Raw genomic sequence first — 17,534 nt, forward strand, 5'->3', positions numbered from 1 at the left:
GGTGTGAAGTATGTGCCAACTTACTCACAGGCTGCAGTGCTACTCTGAGCCAGGACTCCTCCAATCCGTGCACGGTTACCTGTGCAAGATATTCAGGAGGAGCTTTTCTTTCAAAAACTCCTGGCAGACAATGGGAAGGCTTTGAAGAAATGTTGGATTTGTAAAAGATGCTGCCTTCAGCTTTCCCTTTGTTCTGTTGCATCATGCACCAAAGAGCATCACTTCTGCAGGCACAAGTTCATGCAGAGAACACCACTTCCACTAAAATAGAACTACTTCAAGTTATGCAACACTCATTAAAATTACAAAACCTCTCAAAAACCTGAGCAGCATGTTAAGGCACTCTGGAGCTCGGGGTCTGGTGAGTTAGTGGCTGCATCATGCAAACTGGCAGCAAGAAACTCCGCAGAACAGGAACAAACTTTCATGCCTGATGACAAGGCAAAAATGGAGAGCACCTGAGGGCAGGGATAAACTTCCTGGCCCATCTCGGCAGAGTGGGGTTCACAGAGATGTCAGCTCTTTCTGAGGGAGCTTTAGAATGAGCACAAGTACAAGAATATTTGTAATTTCATCTCTAGCCATATTTCAAAATTTCTAAGAACTTGATTCAGTTCTATGGGATGAATTCCAGCTCATTTCCTATGAGCACAGGGACCTTGTTCCCTGGAGGACAGCCAGGGTGGCCCAGCCCTGGATGCTGACCAGCCCATCCAAAGTCTCCACAGAGGAATAACGTCTCAACATTTACATCAGTCCCACCATTGTTTTGTTAGAGCTGCCTTGGAAAAGGTTTTGATTCCAGAAGGAAACACATTTTGTGGAGGAAGTGGCTCCAGGAGGCTTAAGCCAAACCAACTGCAGGAGGAAAAGGGGATGCAGTTGGTGTGAGGTGGGAGGAACCCAAACCCTGCAAACAACAGTGCCCCAGAACATTCCCTGCCGCTGGAATCCTCCATCCCTGAGCAGGGTCACGGGGACCACTGTCACAGCACAGGGCAAGGCTCAGGTGACAAGAAGCCAACGCAGCTTCACACCCAAAAGTCACTCCAATACCCCACAATATTTGTACAACTCAATCTGGATGGGTTCAAACCCAGTGCAGAGCTCTGGAACTCGGAGCGAGCTGCCAGCGCTCTGAACTTTGGCAATTAGCACCGTGAGCCAGGCAAGCAGCACCAGCAGCCCCGTCCGAGCAGCACACACCCCTCATGCCACGCTGGGATGACCACTCGGGCTCATGCCAAGGCAGGGACACTCAGCAGCCCGGGATTGCTGCCGGGCTCCCTGGGCACACTCACACACCTCGGTCCGGCCGGGGCCGCGCCGCTGCGGCCGCTCTCGGCTGCCGGGGGACGGCTCTGGCCGGGGCAGGCCTGGCCGCCAGGGCTGGCACCCCTCGGGCCTTGGTGGGTCTCATGTAGCCCTTGAGCTGCTCTGCTGCCTTCACTCTGTCTTTCTTTGCCTCTTTCACAGCTTTCTGCTCACATTCCTCTTCTGTTTCTTTACTTGGGGCTTGGGATTCCTTTTCTTTAGTTATTTCTTGAGACTCCTTTTCTTTAGCTGTGTCCTGAGATTCCTCTTCTTTACTCGTGTCTTGGGATTCCTTTTCTTTGGCTGTGTCTTGAGATTCCTTTTCTTTAGTTATTTCTTGAGTTCCCTTTTCTTTAGTTGTTTCTTGAGTTTCTCTTTCTTTATTTGTGTCTTGAGAATCCTTTTCTTTGGTTTTGGCTTGAGAATCCTTTTCTTTGGCTGTGCCTTGAGGTTTATCTGCCTCAGACTTTGACACCGGAGCGTCCCTCAGCAGAGCCTCCCCACCATGAGGAGCATCCTTCAGGAGAGCCTCGCCAGCACAAGCAGGGCCCTCCTCTGCAGGCTGAGAGGGATCTTTTTTGTTCTCTTTGGGCCATTTTTGGGTAGTTTGGGCAGCTGTGCCATGTGACCCAGCAGCCTCAGGCTCAGTGCCCCCCTCTTGGGGTGAGCTCTGCTTGCTCCTCGTGCCGCCGCCCAGCTCAGCCTCTCCAGCTTTCCTGTCCATGCCAGCTCCTGGCACAGCCTGGCACACAGCTGCAGGGGCTGGGGAAATGCCCCCTGTGCCCTTCTGTGCACAGGACACGGTGGCCTCTGGTCCCCCCGTCCCTTCAGCAGCTCCAGAGGCTGCTCTGTGTTTTGGATCTGGCACCTCGTGAGGAAGCTCTGGAGGAGCCTTGGCCGTGTTGTGCTTTTTATCGGTGGGTTTTATTTCTTTATCATCCACCTTTGCCACGGGGGAAAGGTGACTTTTGTCCTTGGACTGACCATCCTGGGAAGCAGCCTCTCTGCTTTTCCCATCTTTCTGTGAGACCTCTTTGCCAGGTTCTTTGTGTCCCAGATTGATGGGCTGCTCACGAGATTTCTGGGTCTGCATCTCCTTAGCACCAGGTCTAGGCTCTTTGCTGCTTTTCTCTGCCACTGCTTCCAGAGGAGGAGGAGGAGGAGGAGGAGGAGGTGGTGGAAGGCCCCCAGTCCCTGCACCACCATCCCTCTGCTTTGGGAGGCTGCAGGGAGCATCACCCACGTCACCAGGGCCACCTGCTGTGGTCTGAGCCACGCATTTGAAGTCATTTCCTTTATTATTCCAAAGCCTTTGAGGGCCAATGGGAAAGTTTTTAATATTTCTGTTTTCATCTACAAAATCTGTGTCTTCCAGCCCACATTCCAGCCCAGATCCCACGGGAGGCTGTGCTTCGCTCCTGTCTGGTTTCGCCTCTAGAGGAACAGAATGCCTGGAGGCATTTTTAGCCTTTTTACTGCTTCCATCATAACCCCTCTTTTTAGATCTCTCAGTGACTGGGGCCAGGCTGGGATCTGACACTGCTGGATGCTCTGGAATAGGACTTTTATTCCTGCTGCAAGGACTGGCACCTCCTGCCTCAGGTTTGTCCCCGATCTCCAGGCCAGGAGGAGGGAACACCCCTGCTCCTGCTTTATGCTCCAGAAGAAAAAGCTGCTGTGGGTCAGGCTCTCCCTTTTTGTGCTTCTCTTCACCACCCATGTGTGATTTCCCTGGCTCCAGAAGCACAGCAGGAGCCTGTGCCTTGGCAGGATCAGGCAGGTGACCCAGCAGTGCTGCTGGAGTCCTGCAATTCTCTTTGCCCTTCTCAGACCGAGTTTGTTGGACTTGTCCCACTGCAGGGATGTCACCTGGCCCCAGCTCAGGATTGTGCTCAGCCTTTTTGCCCTTCCCATCTCTGCTTTTACTCTTGGGCTTGTCCACCCCCAGTTCCCTGGTGGGACTGTGCATCCCTGCCCTGTGCTCTGGGGGAGGTTGGCATTTATCTGCTTCCTTCCCTTTACTCATGGGCCAAGTTTCTTTAGCACTGCCTATTTCTGGCTCGGAAGTCTCTGTTTTATGGCCTGAAAGATTTGGCTGCTCAGAGAAGCTTCCAGTGCCACTCTGGATTTCGGGCTTCCCCAGCTCCTCTGCCAGACTCTCTCTTTGCAAACCAGACCCCTTCTCCTCATCCAAGCTCATTTCCTTCCTGCTTCCAGCCACCTGCTCCTGGCTGCTTTCCCCCCCAGCACCCAGGACAGCTGCCTGCCCGGAGGGACTTTTCTCAGGCTGTTTCCTCCTCCCATCACTGCTCCTCTTCCTGGGTTTCTCTGCCAGCGCTGTCACATCCGAGCTGAGCCCGGCAGATTCGCCGGCAGCACCTCCGGCCTCTCTGCCCTTCCCAGCCAAATCCCCCTGTTTTGTTGGGCTGATGGTGGCAGCCAGAGCAGGATTTTTGGCTTCCTCTCTGCTCTTCTCCAGCAGCAAAGCTTGGTCTAAAGCTCCCAAATCAGCTATTTCACCTTTCCCAATATTTTCTTTCGGTTTCTCCATTCCCAGCTCAATTGGCCTTTGCGCTTTAGCTGCGTTTTCCTGCAAGCCCCCAGCAGGGCCACAGCTCTCCTCTCTGCCCTTACCACTTCCCTCCTTCACCTTATCAACTACCTCAGGAAAACTCCCTGCATCCATCTTATTCTCAAGGAAAGGCTGCTGGAAAAAGCTTCTTTCCCCTTTTTTGCTCCTTCCATCGCTGCCTCTTTTTTTGGGCTTGTCTGCAGGCCAGGCCTGTGCAGTGCTGGCTGATGGGTGTCCTCTGGCAGCAACACCCTGGCCATTTTCGAGATAAGCTGCCTCTTTTCCAGCCTCATCCGTCCTCCCTCCATCAGTGAATTTGCCTCCATCCTCTGAGAGCATCATCTGCTCCGAGAAGCTTTTAATTCTTTTGCCTTTCCCTTCACTGCGCTTTTTTCTAGGCCTGTCCATCCCGGGTGTAAAGCTGGGATCTTTTCCAGCCTGCTGCTCTGAAGCAGTGAATCCTTTCCCTTTGTTTGGATCTGGGGAATCTGCTGCCATCCCCCTGCCCCCTGCCTCGCCAGGGGTGGGATGCTTGGGAGCATCGGGAACACCCTCGGCCCTTCTGTCCTGCACAGCTGGAACCTCCCCAGCTTTTGGTGGAACTAAGGCTGCAACAGGAGCTCCAGGAGCATCTGTTGGGGTCTTCAGTCCTCCCTCTGACCCTGTTTTAGTTTCTCCAGCTACCTTTGGCTCCACAGGGAGCTTGTCCTCCATGGCTGCAGCCTCCAGTTGAGGCTGTTTGGGGGATTCCTTTTCAAGCCCTTTGCTTTCTTCCCAGTTTTTCTTGGCTGCTGCTTCCAGGGAAGGCTGATGGACAGAGTCACTGGCTGCTTCCCACCCTGGAGATGGGGTTTTAGGCTCCTTATTTTTATGGGAAAGGGGCAATTCCAAAGGTTTGGTCTCTAAGGGAGTTTCTGTTTTGCTCAGATTGACCGTCAGGTCAGCACCTTTTGACTCCTTATCCTCCCTCTTCTCATTTTTATTGAGAAAATCTCTCTCCGTGGGCTTGGTGGGTCCCTTTGCTGTAGCAGATTCCCCCACCTGCTGCGAGGGAACCTCTTTGGTTTTGCCTTTAGATTCCAGCATCCAGCTGCCATCTCTCATTCCCTCTGCCTTCACTTCCTCCCTGCGTTTGGCATCCAACACACCGGATTTTGGGGCCTGCTGTCCTGGGGCTGGCACGGGGAAGGCATTTTGCTCATCCAGGATATGAGTCCCAGTTGTTATTTTAGCATCCTTTGGCACATCCAGAGCTCTGCCTCCTGGGGCCAGCTCCCCGCGAGCTGCGGGCGTTGCGGGGCACACATCGGGGCTCTGCCACTCCAGCCCAAAGGGAGCGCTCCTGGCAGCTCTGGAGGCTGTTCCCTTCTCATCCCAGAACTCCATCCCTCTCGGCAGCTGGTTTCTCCTCTGTTTTGGTTTCTTTTTCTTTTTCTTCACAATGGCACCTTCCAAATCCCAGTTCTCCCGGGAGGGATCTCTGCAGCTCTCCACAGGCTCCGTGGGGACACCGGTGGCCTTTCTGTGTGGAACCCTAAAGCGAGGGGATGTTCCAGCACCACAGCCAAGCTCCACTGTGGAACAGGGGTCTGCTTTGGGCTCAGGACTCTTCTGCTGCGGGAGACCTACAGGATGCTCCTCTGGCACATCTGTGAGAGGCACTGGGGCAGGTTTTGCTCTGCCAAACCCGCGGTCCCTGGATTTGGGAGCTTGCCTGACTTGTGCAGTGGGAAGACCTGGAATACAGGAAGCCTGCTCAAACATCAAGGCCACTATTTGCTTGATAAAAGAAATAATAAATGTATCTCTATGTGATGGCAGCCCTCTCAAACAGGCCATGGTTAGATGTGCAGCATTTCCCAGCACTGGCACCACACCAGAGACACCCCAGGAGGGCTGGGGTAGGTATTTACCCCAACACCTGTGTAATCTACCCCAAATGCACACATCAGTGCTACAGAAACACAAGTCTGACACAGGCTCTTACCCCACCAAAAAGCACCAGTTCTTGTAAGGACATGCCATTGCTTTTTAAAAATGCATTAAGGATCCATTTTGTCTCAGCAAGACAAGATCAGAGAGAGCCTTTTTATATCTCTAGCTGGCATCCTTCCAGAGTGGGAAAACAGAAGTTTAGTGGGAAGATGGGAAGAGAGATGGGGGCAGGAGAGCCAAGTTTCCCCAGCACCCAGGGTGGAAGCAGTGGGAGGCAGAACCTCTGTCCCAAGGTCACCTGCTGTGTCCCTGGGGATCCCTCAGCTGAGTTTGAGGAGAGGAGCAGCCATTTGACACTTAGCCCTGGCCCACAAATCCTCCTCCACACCAAGTGTGAGCAGCACCAGCTCCTCTGGAGGCTGGGTCAGTGGAGCAGGAGGAAATCACATCTTCCTTTGGCAATTACACAGCTCGATTGGGAAGGAGAGCCTCACTGGGAATATCCTCGTAAGAATTAACGGTCCTTTTTAATACCAAAATAAAAGGCAGTGCTGATGGCAGAGAGAGGAGGAGCTCTGCAATCCTCCAGCACAGCTGTGAGCCAGTCCCAGGGATAAAGCACTCAGAGCACACGGATTTGGGCTTCTAGTTTGAATATGGAGAGAAAGGAGCCTTGGAGAGGGCAGGGATCCGAGGGGAAGGCTGAGCCCAGCACCAGGAACTCTGAGAGCCACACAAAGACATTTCTGCTTGCCCAGGTGGCCCCACAGCCAGGAGCAGAAGGTCAAGAGTTCCCAGAGGAGATTTCCACGAGGAAATGGCGTTTTGTATAATGATTTATGTCCTACCTGTGGGCTCCTGCGGGGTCTTCCCTTCCTGAGGTTCCGCATGTGAGACGTGGTTGTGCTCAGCTTCCTCCTTTTGTGTCTCCCCATCCTCAGCAGGAGCAGATTTTTCTGGAAGGTCTTTATTTTCTAGTGCTCCTTTTGCTTCAGCTGGAACATGAAAGACAGGAACAGAAAGCTTCAGGTCTCAGGAGTACAGGCAGGCCGCAGGCAAACCCCAGCCCTTGAGAAGGGGTTAATTTTGTGTTTAACAGGAATGCAGTTTATGAGACATGGCTGTGTCATCTCCTCACAATCCCATTTCAGCAGCACTGTTATGTTTTGCACATGCCAAGGTGGGGCAGAACACGAAGCAGGGGCTGTTTCAGGGCTTAAGCACAGGGTGAGGGTTTGTTTGGGTTTTTTCCCTCTTTGTAATCAACCCAATTCAGACTATCCCAGCTTCCCACTGGGAATTCAAACCCAGAATGAACTCCATTATCAGCCTGGAGTCCCTGGCTAATGCTGATCATCTTGTATTCATCTATACCTTACAATACATTCACACAGACACCAAAACATTCCTCACTCTGCATAATTATACCCAGTTTTAATTTGTAAGGCATAATTACATGGGAGAGCAGCTCTCTCTGTAATTAATTTTATTTAAATTTTAAATAGAAAGGAAAATGATGACAGACATTGGTACAACAACTGTGCATGAGGAAGAAAAGGACGAGTTCTGTGAATGACAGCCCCGTGTCAGCACACACTAAAAACCTGCTTGGGATTCCAATTTGGTGCCTCTCCTCTGCTGAGGGCAGCAGGGCAGTGCCTGTGTGGGGCAGGAGGAGCCCAGCTCTGCTCAGGGCTGCATCTCCCACCTGCTGGCTCCAGGTGGTGGTTGGTTTTCCCAGGAAGGTGCTCGTCCGGGGGGCTGGGGGGAGGTTTCCTGTCCTTCATCTTCTCTGAGTGATCCACACAAACTTCTGGGACTTTGGATTCTGCTTCCACCTTTGCTGTTGCTTCTGCAAATGCAATGTAAAGAGTAAAAATTCCTGGGTTTAAATTTAGATCAGATGAAATAAGATAAAAATCGCTCCCTTACCAGTTTTTATCTTCCGCACGGAACTAAAGGGTTTCCTCATTTTCAAAACCTGATTTTTAGGATCTTTCTACCTTCCTATATTGTCTTGCACTTCCTCCTTCATTCACCCACCTGGGCCTCTCAGTCACTACATTCTAGTGGGGTTTTTTTTGGTTAAAACTTCTCTCTTGAAATTTATCCCCATCATTAACCTAAAGAGTATTAGAAGAAAAAAATCTCACTCCAACCCCATCCACAGCCAACCCATCCTGCCTCTGCCCAGGACTATATGCTGCATTTTAGTAATAGAAATATTAAATGGATATAATTTTGGAGAGCAGTTTTCTCTCTGGAGGGATGGAGTCCCTGGAGAAATCCACACGGCACAGCAAACCTCCACATGGAAAACCAAACGCCCTTCCCAGCACTCCAACACCTACAGCCACCCCAAGGAAAGGTCCCCAAATCATCAACTAAGCCTTTCAGTCTCTTCAGAAATTGTTTTCAAGAACCTCTGTTGGCAAACTCTGTGTCCTACAGGATTTGGGAGGTTCCAGTGAGAGCTGAGGGTGGTGGTGACACAAAGCCGAGCACCAGCAGGGATGAGCCAACACATCTCCATGGCTGTCCTTAAACCACTCAGCACTGCTAAGAATGCCCAATGAAAATTTAAAAATCATGAAAAAACTCCAGTTTTATGTTCTGTAAATGAAGAATCCCCGTGAAGCATTTCCTGTGTGTCCTGAGAGCAGAGCTGAGCTCTCCTCAAGGTGCTTCACCCAAAGCCAATCAACGCTGGGCTCGCTGACCTCAGAGGCCTTTTCCAACCTGAATTATCCGTGAGTGGGATTCTGGGATTTGGGCACACTCACCTGCAGGAGACTTGTCTTGCTGAAGGGCAGCCTCGGATGTCAGCAGCTCCTCAGACACAGCAATCCTGGGGGCAGCTGCGGGGACAGGCTGAGCTTCCACTGACACATTCCCGGGATCCACAGCAGGGAGAGGCTTGGCTGGAGCCACAGGAGCAAACTCAGAATCCAGAGCATGGTGATGGTTGACTTCTGGTGCTGGGGCAAACTCTGCATCTGCTGCTGGGCCAAACTCAGAGCCCATAACGTGCTGAGCTTTGTCATCCGCTGCTGGAGCAAATCCCAAATCCAAGGTGTGGTGAGGTTCTGCATCTGCTGCTGGGGCAAACCCCAAATCCATGGCATGGTGGGATTCCATATCTACTGCTGGGGCAAACCCCAAACCCATGGCATGGTTGGATTCCATATCTGCTGCTGGGGCAAACCCCAAATCCATGGCATGGTGGGATTCCACACCTGCTGCTGGAGCAAACCCCAAATCCATGGTCTGGTGGGATTCCATATCTGCTGCTGGAGCAAACCCCAAATCCATGGTCTGGTGGGATTCCATATCTGCTGCTGGAGCAAACCCCAAATCCATGGTCTGGTGGGATTCCATATCTGCTGCTGGAGCAAACCCCAAATCCATGGTCTGGTGGGATTCCGTATCTGCTGCTGGAGCAAACCCCAAATCCACCCCGTGGTGGGATCCAGCATCTGCTGCCGGGGCAAAGGCGAGCTCTGTCCCTGGGGCGGACACGTCATTGACACCTTTGGGAGGGCTGGCTTCAGGTGCAGGAGAAAACCCCACATCCGTGGCCTGGAAAGGGTTGGCTGCTGCTGAAGGAGCAGCTCCAGCCTCTGGAGCTTGGGGAGGTTTGGTGTCTCCGGCGTGGACAGCCCCGGCCTTTTCTGTGGGAAGGGACGCGGCGTCGGGAGCGGGAACAGAGGCTGCACCTGTCCCGGAACACAGGCACACAAATCAGGGAAAAACACAACAGAAACACCTGAGCTGCTGCTTTCTGGCTGGGGAGGACACAGGGTTCACTCCCTGTGTCTCCTCTTGTCTCTCAGCACCACTTCCTCCCCGCTGCCAGCAGTGCACTCCCGTTGTTCCAGCCCTTGGGTCACTCCTGGATGCATCCAAGAGCTTTTCCTCCTGCAGCCCCACGTGCCCTGTCTGCATCCCTCACTGCAGCAGGGCTCCCATCTGCTCCCAGCCCACAGCAGCCAAGGATGGATTGTTTCTGTCCAAAACCTCCCTGATGCCACACAGCTGGCAAAGGGCCAGAGCTGCTGGATCTGCTGCCAGGAGCACATTCCAGCAGAACCCAGACAGGAATCACAGCGAGCGGCTTTCACGGAGTCCCAGCATGGTTTGGGTTGGAAGGGACCTTAAAGATGTCCCAGTTCCAGCTGCACTCCCTTGTCAGGGGCAGGGACACCTCCCACTATCCCAGGTTGCTCCAACCTGGCCTGGGACACTTCCAGGGATGGGGCAGCCTCAGCTTCCCTGGGAAATCTGGTTTTCCCTCTACTGCAGGACTCAGAAAATGCAGAATCACCTGTGCAAGCGAGCCCAGCAGGTTTTCCACGAGCAGGGAAAGTCCTGACACACTCCAAAGCCACACACTTCACTGTAAACATGGTTTGTGCTGGTGGGGGGCCTTTGGTGCTCGAGCTGGAGCTCTGGCACTCCTGACACAAAAATCCTCCCACAAATCCCAAATTCCCTCTATTCCTTCAAACTGGCCTCGTTCATTTTTCACACGTTATCTCCTAACACTGAGCTGGTAGTTCCAAACCAACATTTGTCACTTCACAGCACAATCAAACCTCTGCTTTTAAGCTCCTATTTGCCTAAAATCCCCTTCAAGGAGGTTTTATTCAGTCAGGTTTTGTTTAATGTTTCAGCTGTCCAGAGGCAAGCTTTTCCAAATTATCAGTGCCAGGAGCACTGGATTTCTCTTCTGCAGCTCCTCATCTCGACAGCCCCAAGCTCTGCCCACCCTCTGTGTCCTGCAGCTCAATGCCCTGAACATCTCCCATCTATTGCTGATGACCAAAAAATAACATTTCTACTGATTTTTTGAGTCACATCTAAAAATATCCTCCCCAACCAATGGAAAATGTATTAAATCTAAATTAGGGACTTAAACTGAAGTCAGAAAGAAATAGGAAAATGGCAAAGGTCCCTTTTAAAATGGTACTTAAGGATCCATTTAGATAAATATTTTAGTGAACCTAAACCAAAAGGATCCATCATGCACCAGTCCTCATTTGGGTTTGACTTTATTGTGGGTTTTTTAAGTGATGATTTCATGGTCTTCTCCAAAAGAAAACGTAAAGATTGTGATTTTACACATGAATAAGACTGTAAATAAATAGATATTAAAAGCAGTATGGATGGTCCTTGGAGAATTATGGAAATGAGTGGGATAAAGCCTGAGGAAACTGGACAATGACTGGCACTAGGAGTCTGGGTATAAATATGTTAAAAATGTTTTTTTTTTAAATAGAGTCTTTCAAAAGGACAGGTTTAAAGGTACTTGTGTATAGATCTGACACTTGGGGCCATGGGTCAGGGGTGGCCTTGGCACTGCTGGGGAAGGGCCGGACTCGGTGATCTCAGAGGGCTTTTCCAGCCTAAACCCTTCCCTGGCTCTATGCTGTAACCACGTCCTCAGGATTTTCCTGGAGCTAAAACGTGGAGACAGCGAAGATTCATGGAATCAGCTCCTGGACTGGGACACACCTGAGCAGATTTGCTGCTTCTCCCTCAGGCGCCCCACGCCTGCAGGCACAGCAGGATCTGCTGACACCTTGCTGTGCTTCCCTCAGGAGAGGCAATTCCGTGTTTCCCCACCACCCTTCAGGCCACAGGGATTTACCTGGCGCTGCCCCCTTTGGTCCATCGGTGGCTGCAGCCTCTGCTGGCGACGCTGCGGCTGCAGCAGGAGCGCTGGCAGGCGCTGCTGCCGTCGGGCTCTCGGGCAGGCTCGTCCTTATGGCTTCTGTGGCTGCGGGGGGCACTGGGACACAGAGGGCTGGAATGAGCGCCTGGAAAGGCCTGGGCACACGGCTGCTCCCTGGAGCTGCTGGCATGTGGGGGACACGCCCGAGGTGGTGCCTCTGATGCCTGGGTTTTAACTTTTCTATTTGCCTGGTTCTGTAGTGCTTAGAGTGTGACTCTGGGGTTTCTTGTCGCTTGCTAATTTCTGCTCACTTCTGCTGGGCAGACATAACAAAGCCTCTCCGGGCCTGCTCTCCAAGGTCACCCAGACCACCCTAGGCCCAAAAAGTATAAACCCAAAGAGCCTCTAAGGGGGGCCATGGGAGGGGAAATGACATAATTCAACTGAGGCTTTAATTGGAAAAGTAACCCTGCTATGCAAATGAACCAAACCTATAAAGGTGTGAAGGACTCATGACCTGCTGTCCATCTTGGGGTCCATTTTTGGCAGTAGTCTGTGGCTCCCAGGGGGTACCTTTGAAGGCCTTTCAAATAAATACCTATTTTATTCTTTTACTCCTGTCCAGTCTCTGTGTCTAGGAGGCCTCTTAAGGCATCACCTCAGCCACCCTGGGGAGGAAACTCCCCCTTAGCTTCCCCAGCAGCTCAGAGAGAATCGGCTTTTATTGCCCACTCTCAGGAAAGTCATGTGTGCAGCACCCAGGAAAACTCCTGAATCCCGAGAGAAGTGGCAAAGTTGGGGAGTGTTGTTGTGTTACAAACCCTCCCAGTCCCACCCCCAGCTCCAGAAACATTTTCTACCCTGGAGCAGGGTTAAACTGTTCTCAGCTTCTTCACAGAAATAAAGATCCCATGTTTTATAATACACACAAATTCCCAATGGGATAACGTCCCAGTGGAGCTCCAAAGATTTAACTGTGACCAGAATCTAAAGATAATTGTAAAATCCCAGAAAGGTTTGGGTGGGAAGGGACCTTAAGGATCACCCAGTGCCACCCCTGCCATGGGCAGGGACACCTCCCACTGTCCCAGGCTGCTCCCAGCCCCAGTGTCCAGCCTGGCCTTGGGCACTGCCAGGGATCCAGGGGCAGCCCCAGCTGCTCTGGGCACCCTGTGCTACAGGGAGGAATTCCTTCCCAATATCCCATCTAGCCCAACTCTTTTTCAGTTTGAAGCCATTCCCACCCCTCAAAGCTTTCCATTCTGAACTGGTGTGAGCAGCAGAAACAGTGCTGTTCTTGCTCAGGTCCCAGTGGCTCTGTCACAGCCTCGTGTCCCTTGAGGAGGCAGACGAGGAGAGGAGCTGGTTCTGCTGCTCAGGAGCTCTCTACCAACACTTCCTGCAGATCAACCCAAAACTGTTTTTACCTGGTGGCTCAACAAAGAAGGAGGTATCTGGTCCCTTCATGTCCTGCTGAGCTCCCATCCAGTATTCTTCAGGTGCTGTGGGAAACAAACACACTGAGTCCAGCCTGACCCCACAGGGCTTTTACTTCCCCACTGGAAGGTCCTGACTCTGCTGGTTTGGGAGTTCATCCTCAGGGAACTTTTCAGTTTCCTCTAAGAGGCCCCAGAACATCCTGGTCTTCCACAATTACTGGGAGTGAAAGCTCCCCTCAGACAAGAGTTATACCCTGCACTGACCCCAGGACCCAAAAGTGGAGTTTCTTTCCTCAGTTCTCCTGCGGCAAGTGGCTCTGGGTGGCCCTGCCTGAGCAGGGGGGTTGGGAAAGTTCCCTTCCAACCTCAACCATCCTGTGATCTCCTGATGTAATTCCAGACTTGTCTGGGTTGGAAGGGACCTTAAAGCTCATCTCATGGGCAGGGACATCTTCTGCTACCCCAGGCTGCTCCCAGCCCCTGTCCCGCCTTGGGCACTGCCAGGGATCCAGGGGCAGCCACAGCTGCTCTGGGCACCCTGTGCCAGGGCCTCACACCAGAACATTCCCCCTGAACCAAGAGCTGTCAATGCCAACAGGAAACTTTCTAATCTTGACTCATTTTATGTATCAACTCCCCACCAAGATTCTTTAGGACTCATAAACTGGGATTTTCCAGCTGCAAATCCTCCAAACCTGGCCAGTAAGAGAAAACATTTGCTTCTCACCTGCTTTTCCTGGCAGGAATTCTGTGCCTGACTCCAGGCCAATGAAGGCTGATGGGTCCAGAGCCTCTGCAGGGGAATACAGGGACCCCAGGAAAGGCTGTTCAGGTCCCATCATGGATCCATGTGGAGCTAAGGAAATAAAAAACCTTTTGTTAATCACCAGCCCTAATGACTCCTCTCCTAAATTTCAAGTCCTACCACACTTGGACTGTTCTGCTCAGCAGCAGCGCAGATAAATCTGCATCAAATGTTAGCTCTGCCTCATAAAGCATTGATTCTGTATTTTACAGAACTTTCTGACAAGGTGTAAGAGAGTAAACACAGGCAAATCATTTCCTTTGGCTTTCTGTTTCTGCTCCCATGAATTCCGGCTGGTAATCCCTGAATAATCCAATATTAATACAATAATCCAAGAGTTCAAATCCTCAAGAGCACTTTGTGGAAACAGTTCCTGAGTATCCGGGTTTTAGCCACGACAACAAGAGCAGGAAAAAAGCCTTGTGAATGTACAACCTTAATTTTCAGTACATGAAAGGCAAGAGAGGAAACTCCCCAGCTGGCAGCTGGAGAGGGGTGTCCAGCAGGAGCTCACCAAGGATGTCCCTGGAAGCATCGGCGTGGCCCGGGAACAGCGGCACGTTCTTCATGTCCGTAGGGAAGGACAAATCCGGCAGGTTCTCCCCTCTGTGGATGCTGAAGGGGTCTGGCAGGGACACAACCAGGCAGTGTCACCACACAGGGGACGAGAACGTTATTGAAACAAGAGGATGAAGATGCACCAGATCCCAACGCTGCACTTCCGAGGAAAAGCTGCTTTTGGGATCATTTACCAGGAGCAAACACCTTCCCAATGAGAATTTACACCCAAAGTAACACTCAGCTGCTCAGGCTGATTCCTGGGGAAAGGGCATCACGGCTGATCCTGGAGGAACTGTGCCTCCCCTCCAGGAGGAATCAGCTGCTTCTGCCCTGATGGACACATCCCGGGAACCTGAGTCAGGACAAGGGCCCAGCTCAGCCCAGAGCAGGGAAAGGTGTGGGACCTCTGAGCTCTCCCAGGCAGGAACTGCATCCCAGTATGAACCGGGGTGATGGACTGGTGTTTTAACCAAGTTACTGGGAAACTAAAACATTTCCCAGTGTCCCAAGCAGACTGTCCCATCCCTGGCAGTGTCCAAGGCCAGGCTGGATGGGGCTTGGAGCAATCTGGGATAGCAGAAGGTGTCCCTGCCCACGGCAGGGCTGGAATGGGATGAGCTTTAAGGTCCCTTCCACCCCTGCCCTCTGGCACTGGGAAGCCATTCCCTGGGTCCTGGCCCTCCAGGCCTTGTCCCCAGTCCCTCTCCAGCTCTCCTGGAGCCCCTTCGGGCCCTGCAAGGGGCTCTGAGCTCTCCCTGTGTCCTTCCCTTCTCCAGGTGAACACCCTATTTCCAGACACTCGGATTTCCTCCAGTTAGACCCAGTTCAGAGGGATTTGATTGAGGGCTGTGGCTCATTTTCATGCCAGATGTGCTCCCTGCAGGGCTGACAGCCCAGCCTGAGGTGCTCCCATGTGTGCTGGGATGTCAAGATCAGGTGAGCTGAGTGAATTCCTTCATAAACCTGTCAGGTTATTTGAGATGCCAAGACAACATCTTGCCTTGGAGCAACGAGCAGAATACTTTGATTTCAAGCTGTTTAGAACAGTATTGCCAGGCCTGAACAACTGCCTTCTTCCCAATTAAAAAATGAACCCCAAAACCAAGGGAAAAAAGAAAAAAAGATCATGACTGAAACAAGTTTAAAACTAAAAGAGATCCTGCTGATGTTCCCTCCTTGCCCAGCAGTTGGATGATAGGGAAAAAATGGGCAATAGATCTCTGGGCAAACCCCATCTCTGCTCCAGAGGGAAAAGGGGAGAAGTGGGAGGGCTGGAATTTCCCCTGTTTCTCCCCAAGGAACAAGGATTGTTACAGGGATGGTGGTCAGGAGATCCTTTACACCACTGGCCAGAGAATCCTCTCCTTGGGAGGGAAATCATCCTCCCATTTTCCAAAGAGTGGATGGAAATTATTTAAATATTGAATAAACCCACAGACTCCTCTGAGTCTGATGTTCCCATTTTTCTCCTTTTGACAAGTCCTTAAAGCTGCTCTGTGCCCTCTGATCCCTCTGCTCCATTATGGGAACTCTAAGCAATCTCATTTATATCAACACAGGGAACTCTTTGATCCTGAACTTTATGTGGAGCCTGTACAGGTGTGCAAGACACTCCAAGGACATGAAACCTAAAGAAATGTGGTTTCATGCAGCAAATAAACCAAAAAATTCACATTATTCAGGCCAAAAGAACACTGGGTGATGAGTCAGGTATGTAAATTGTTCCTAATTAATGAATTTGACATCTGGCTCTTGAGCATAATGACATCAATGCCCCGTTCCTGCACCCACATGGCAACAGGAGGAAAACCCAACAAACCTGTGGCTCTTCCAGTTCTTCCCTGAATCATTCCCTACCCTTGTAAAAATGTATCAGTTCTTCACAGAATCTCTTACAGAGATTCAGACAGTAAGAAAATCATGCACTAAGCAGGCCTACAGTACTCAAAAATATATTAAAAAGAGAAATTCCATCCTGTATCTTTCCAGGTTGATTGCCTGGGGTAAGCTGGGCAGGACACACATTTCCCAGGTGCTCCTGGAGCCAGCAAGCAATTTAATTTCAAAGAATGAGGGGAAAAAAGTGAGCAAATTGAGGGGAAGCTGCTGGGTGAAAGTGTATCAGTTTGTGGGGTCGGGTTTCACAAGGTCCAGCTCATTTTCAAGAGCATCAGCAGCTGCCGAGGCTGCGGGGACAGCCCGAGCTGCACTGCAGGGCAGGGTGTGACAGAGGGATGGGCACTGCCCGGAGCCTGGGGACGCTGCAGTCCAGAGGGATGGGTATGGGGAGGTTTGCACTGAAACCCACAGTTCTCACAGCAGCTCAGCTGTGGGAGTCCCTCAAAACTGCTCCTGGCGTAGAATCCCAGAATTATTGGGGTTGGAAAAGACCTCCAAGATCATCAGCTCCATTTTTTGACCAAATACCCCCAAAAGACATCACAAAATGCTGTGTCTGCTTGGGTTTTGGACACTTCCAGGGAGGGGACTCCACCCCTGCCCCTGGGCAGCCCCTTCCAACACTTAACCACTCTTTCAGTGAAGAAATGCTCCCAATATCCACCCTGAGCCTGCCCTGGCCCAGTCTGAGGCCATTCCCTCTCCTCCTGTCCCTGTTCCCTGCCAGCAGAGCCCGACCCCCCCGGCTGCCCCCTCCTGTCAGGGACTTGTGCAGAGCCACAAGGTCCCCCCTGAGCCTCCTTTGCTCCAGCCTGAGCCCCTTTCCCAGCTCCCTCAGGAATTCCCCTGGGGCTCCAGCCCCTTCCCAGCTCCGTTCCCTGCCCTGGACACGCTCCAGCCCTCAAGGTTTCTCCTGTCAGGAGGGACCCAAAGCTGCCCCCAGGATTCCAGGGGGTCCCTCAGCAGGGCCAGCACAGGGGACAGTCCCTGCCCTGGGGCTCTGCCCACACTGGGGCTGGCACAGCCCAGGGGCCATCGGCCTCTTGCCCACCTGGGCACAGCTGGGCTCGTGTCCAGCCGCTGGCACAGCACCCCCAGGGCCTTTCCCAGGTTTCCAGCCCCTCTGCCCCAGCCTGGAGCGCTCCATGAGGTTACAGAGCGCTGAGGGCAGGACCTGGCTCTTGGCCTGGCTGACCCTCACCCTGCTGGCCTCAGCCCACGGATCCAGCCTGTCCAGATCCCCCCGTGGAGCCTTCCTGCCCTCCAGCAGATCCACATCCCACATCCCACATCCCACCCAGCTCAGCGCTGGCCATGGCTCACAGAAGGTTCACT

The 17,534-nt window shown here is 52.2% G+C and overlaps 1 protein-coding gene across 13 annotated transcripts in view; it reads right to left on the bottom strand.

Annotated features, from left to right (window-relative positions):
* MAP4 (microtubule associated protein 4) overlaps positions 1-17,534 on the bottom strand; it is a 156,909-nt gene that overhangs the window by 45,682 nt on the left and 93,693 nt on the right. For 10 of the 13 annotated variants that reach the window (XM_032100863.1, XM_032126271.1, XM_032101646.1 and 7 more), the window contains 8 exons: positions 14,254-14,364; positions 13,662-13,790; positions 12,923-12,997; positions 11,472-11,612; positions 8,605-9,537; positions 7,530-7,673; positions 6,670-6,816; positions 1,306-5,622 (listed from right to left, as the gene is read on the bottom strand). In XM_032100863.1, coding sequence (XP_031956754.1) covers positions 1,306-5,622; positions 6,670-6,816; positions 7,530-7,673; positions 8,605-9,537; positions 11,472-11,612; positions 12,923-12,997; positions 13,662-13,790; positions 14,254-14,364 — 5,997 coding nt within the window. The remainder of the gene's footprint in view (positions 1-1,305; positions 5,623-6,669; positions 6,817-7,529; positions 7,674-8,604; positions 9,538-11,471; positions 11,613-12,922; positions 12,998-13,661; positions 13,791-14,253; positions 14,365-17,534) is intronic. The other 3 variants (XM_032103298.1, XM_032100029.1, XM_032104106.1) reach the window with 3 other exon arrangements.

The sequence above is a fragment of the Corvus moneduloides genome, chromosome 1, assembly GCF_009650955.1.
Source record: "Corvus moneduloides isolate bCorMon1 chromosome 1, bCorMon1.pri, whole genome shotgun sequence".
NCBI classification, from domain to species: Eukaryota; Metazoa; Chordata; class Aves; order Passeriformes; family Corvidae; genus Corvus; species Corvus moneduloides.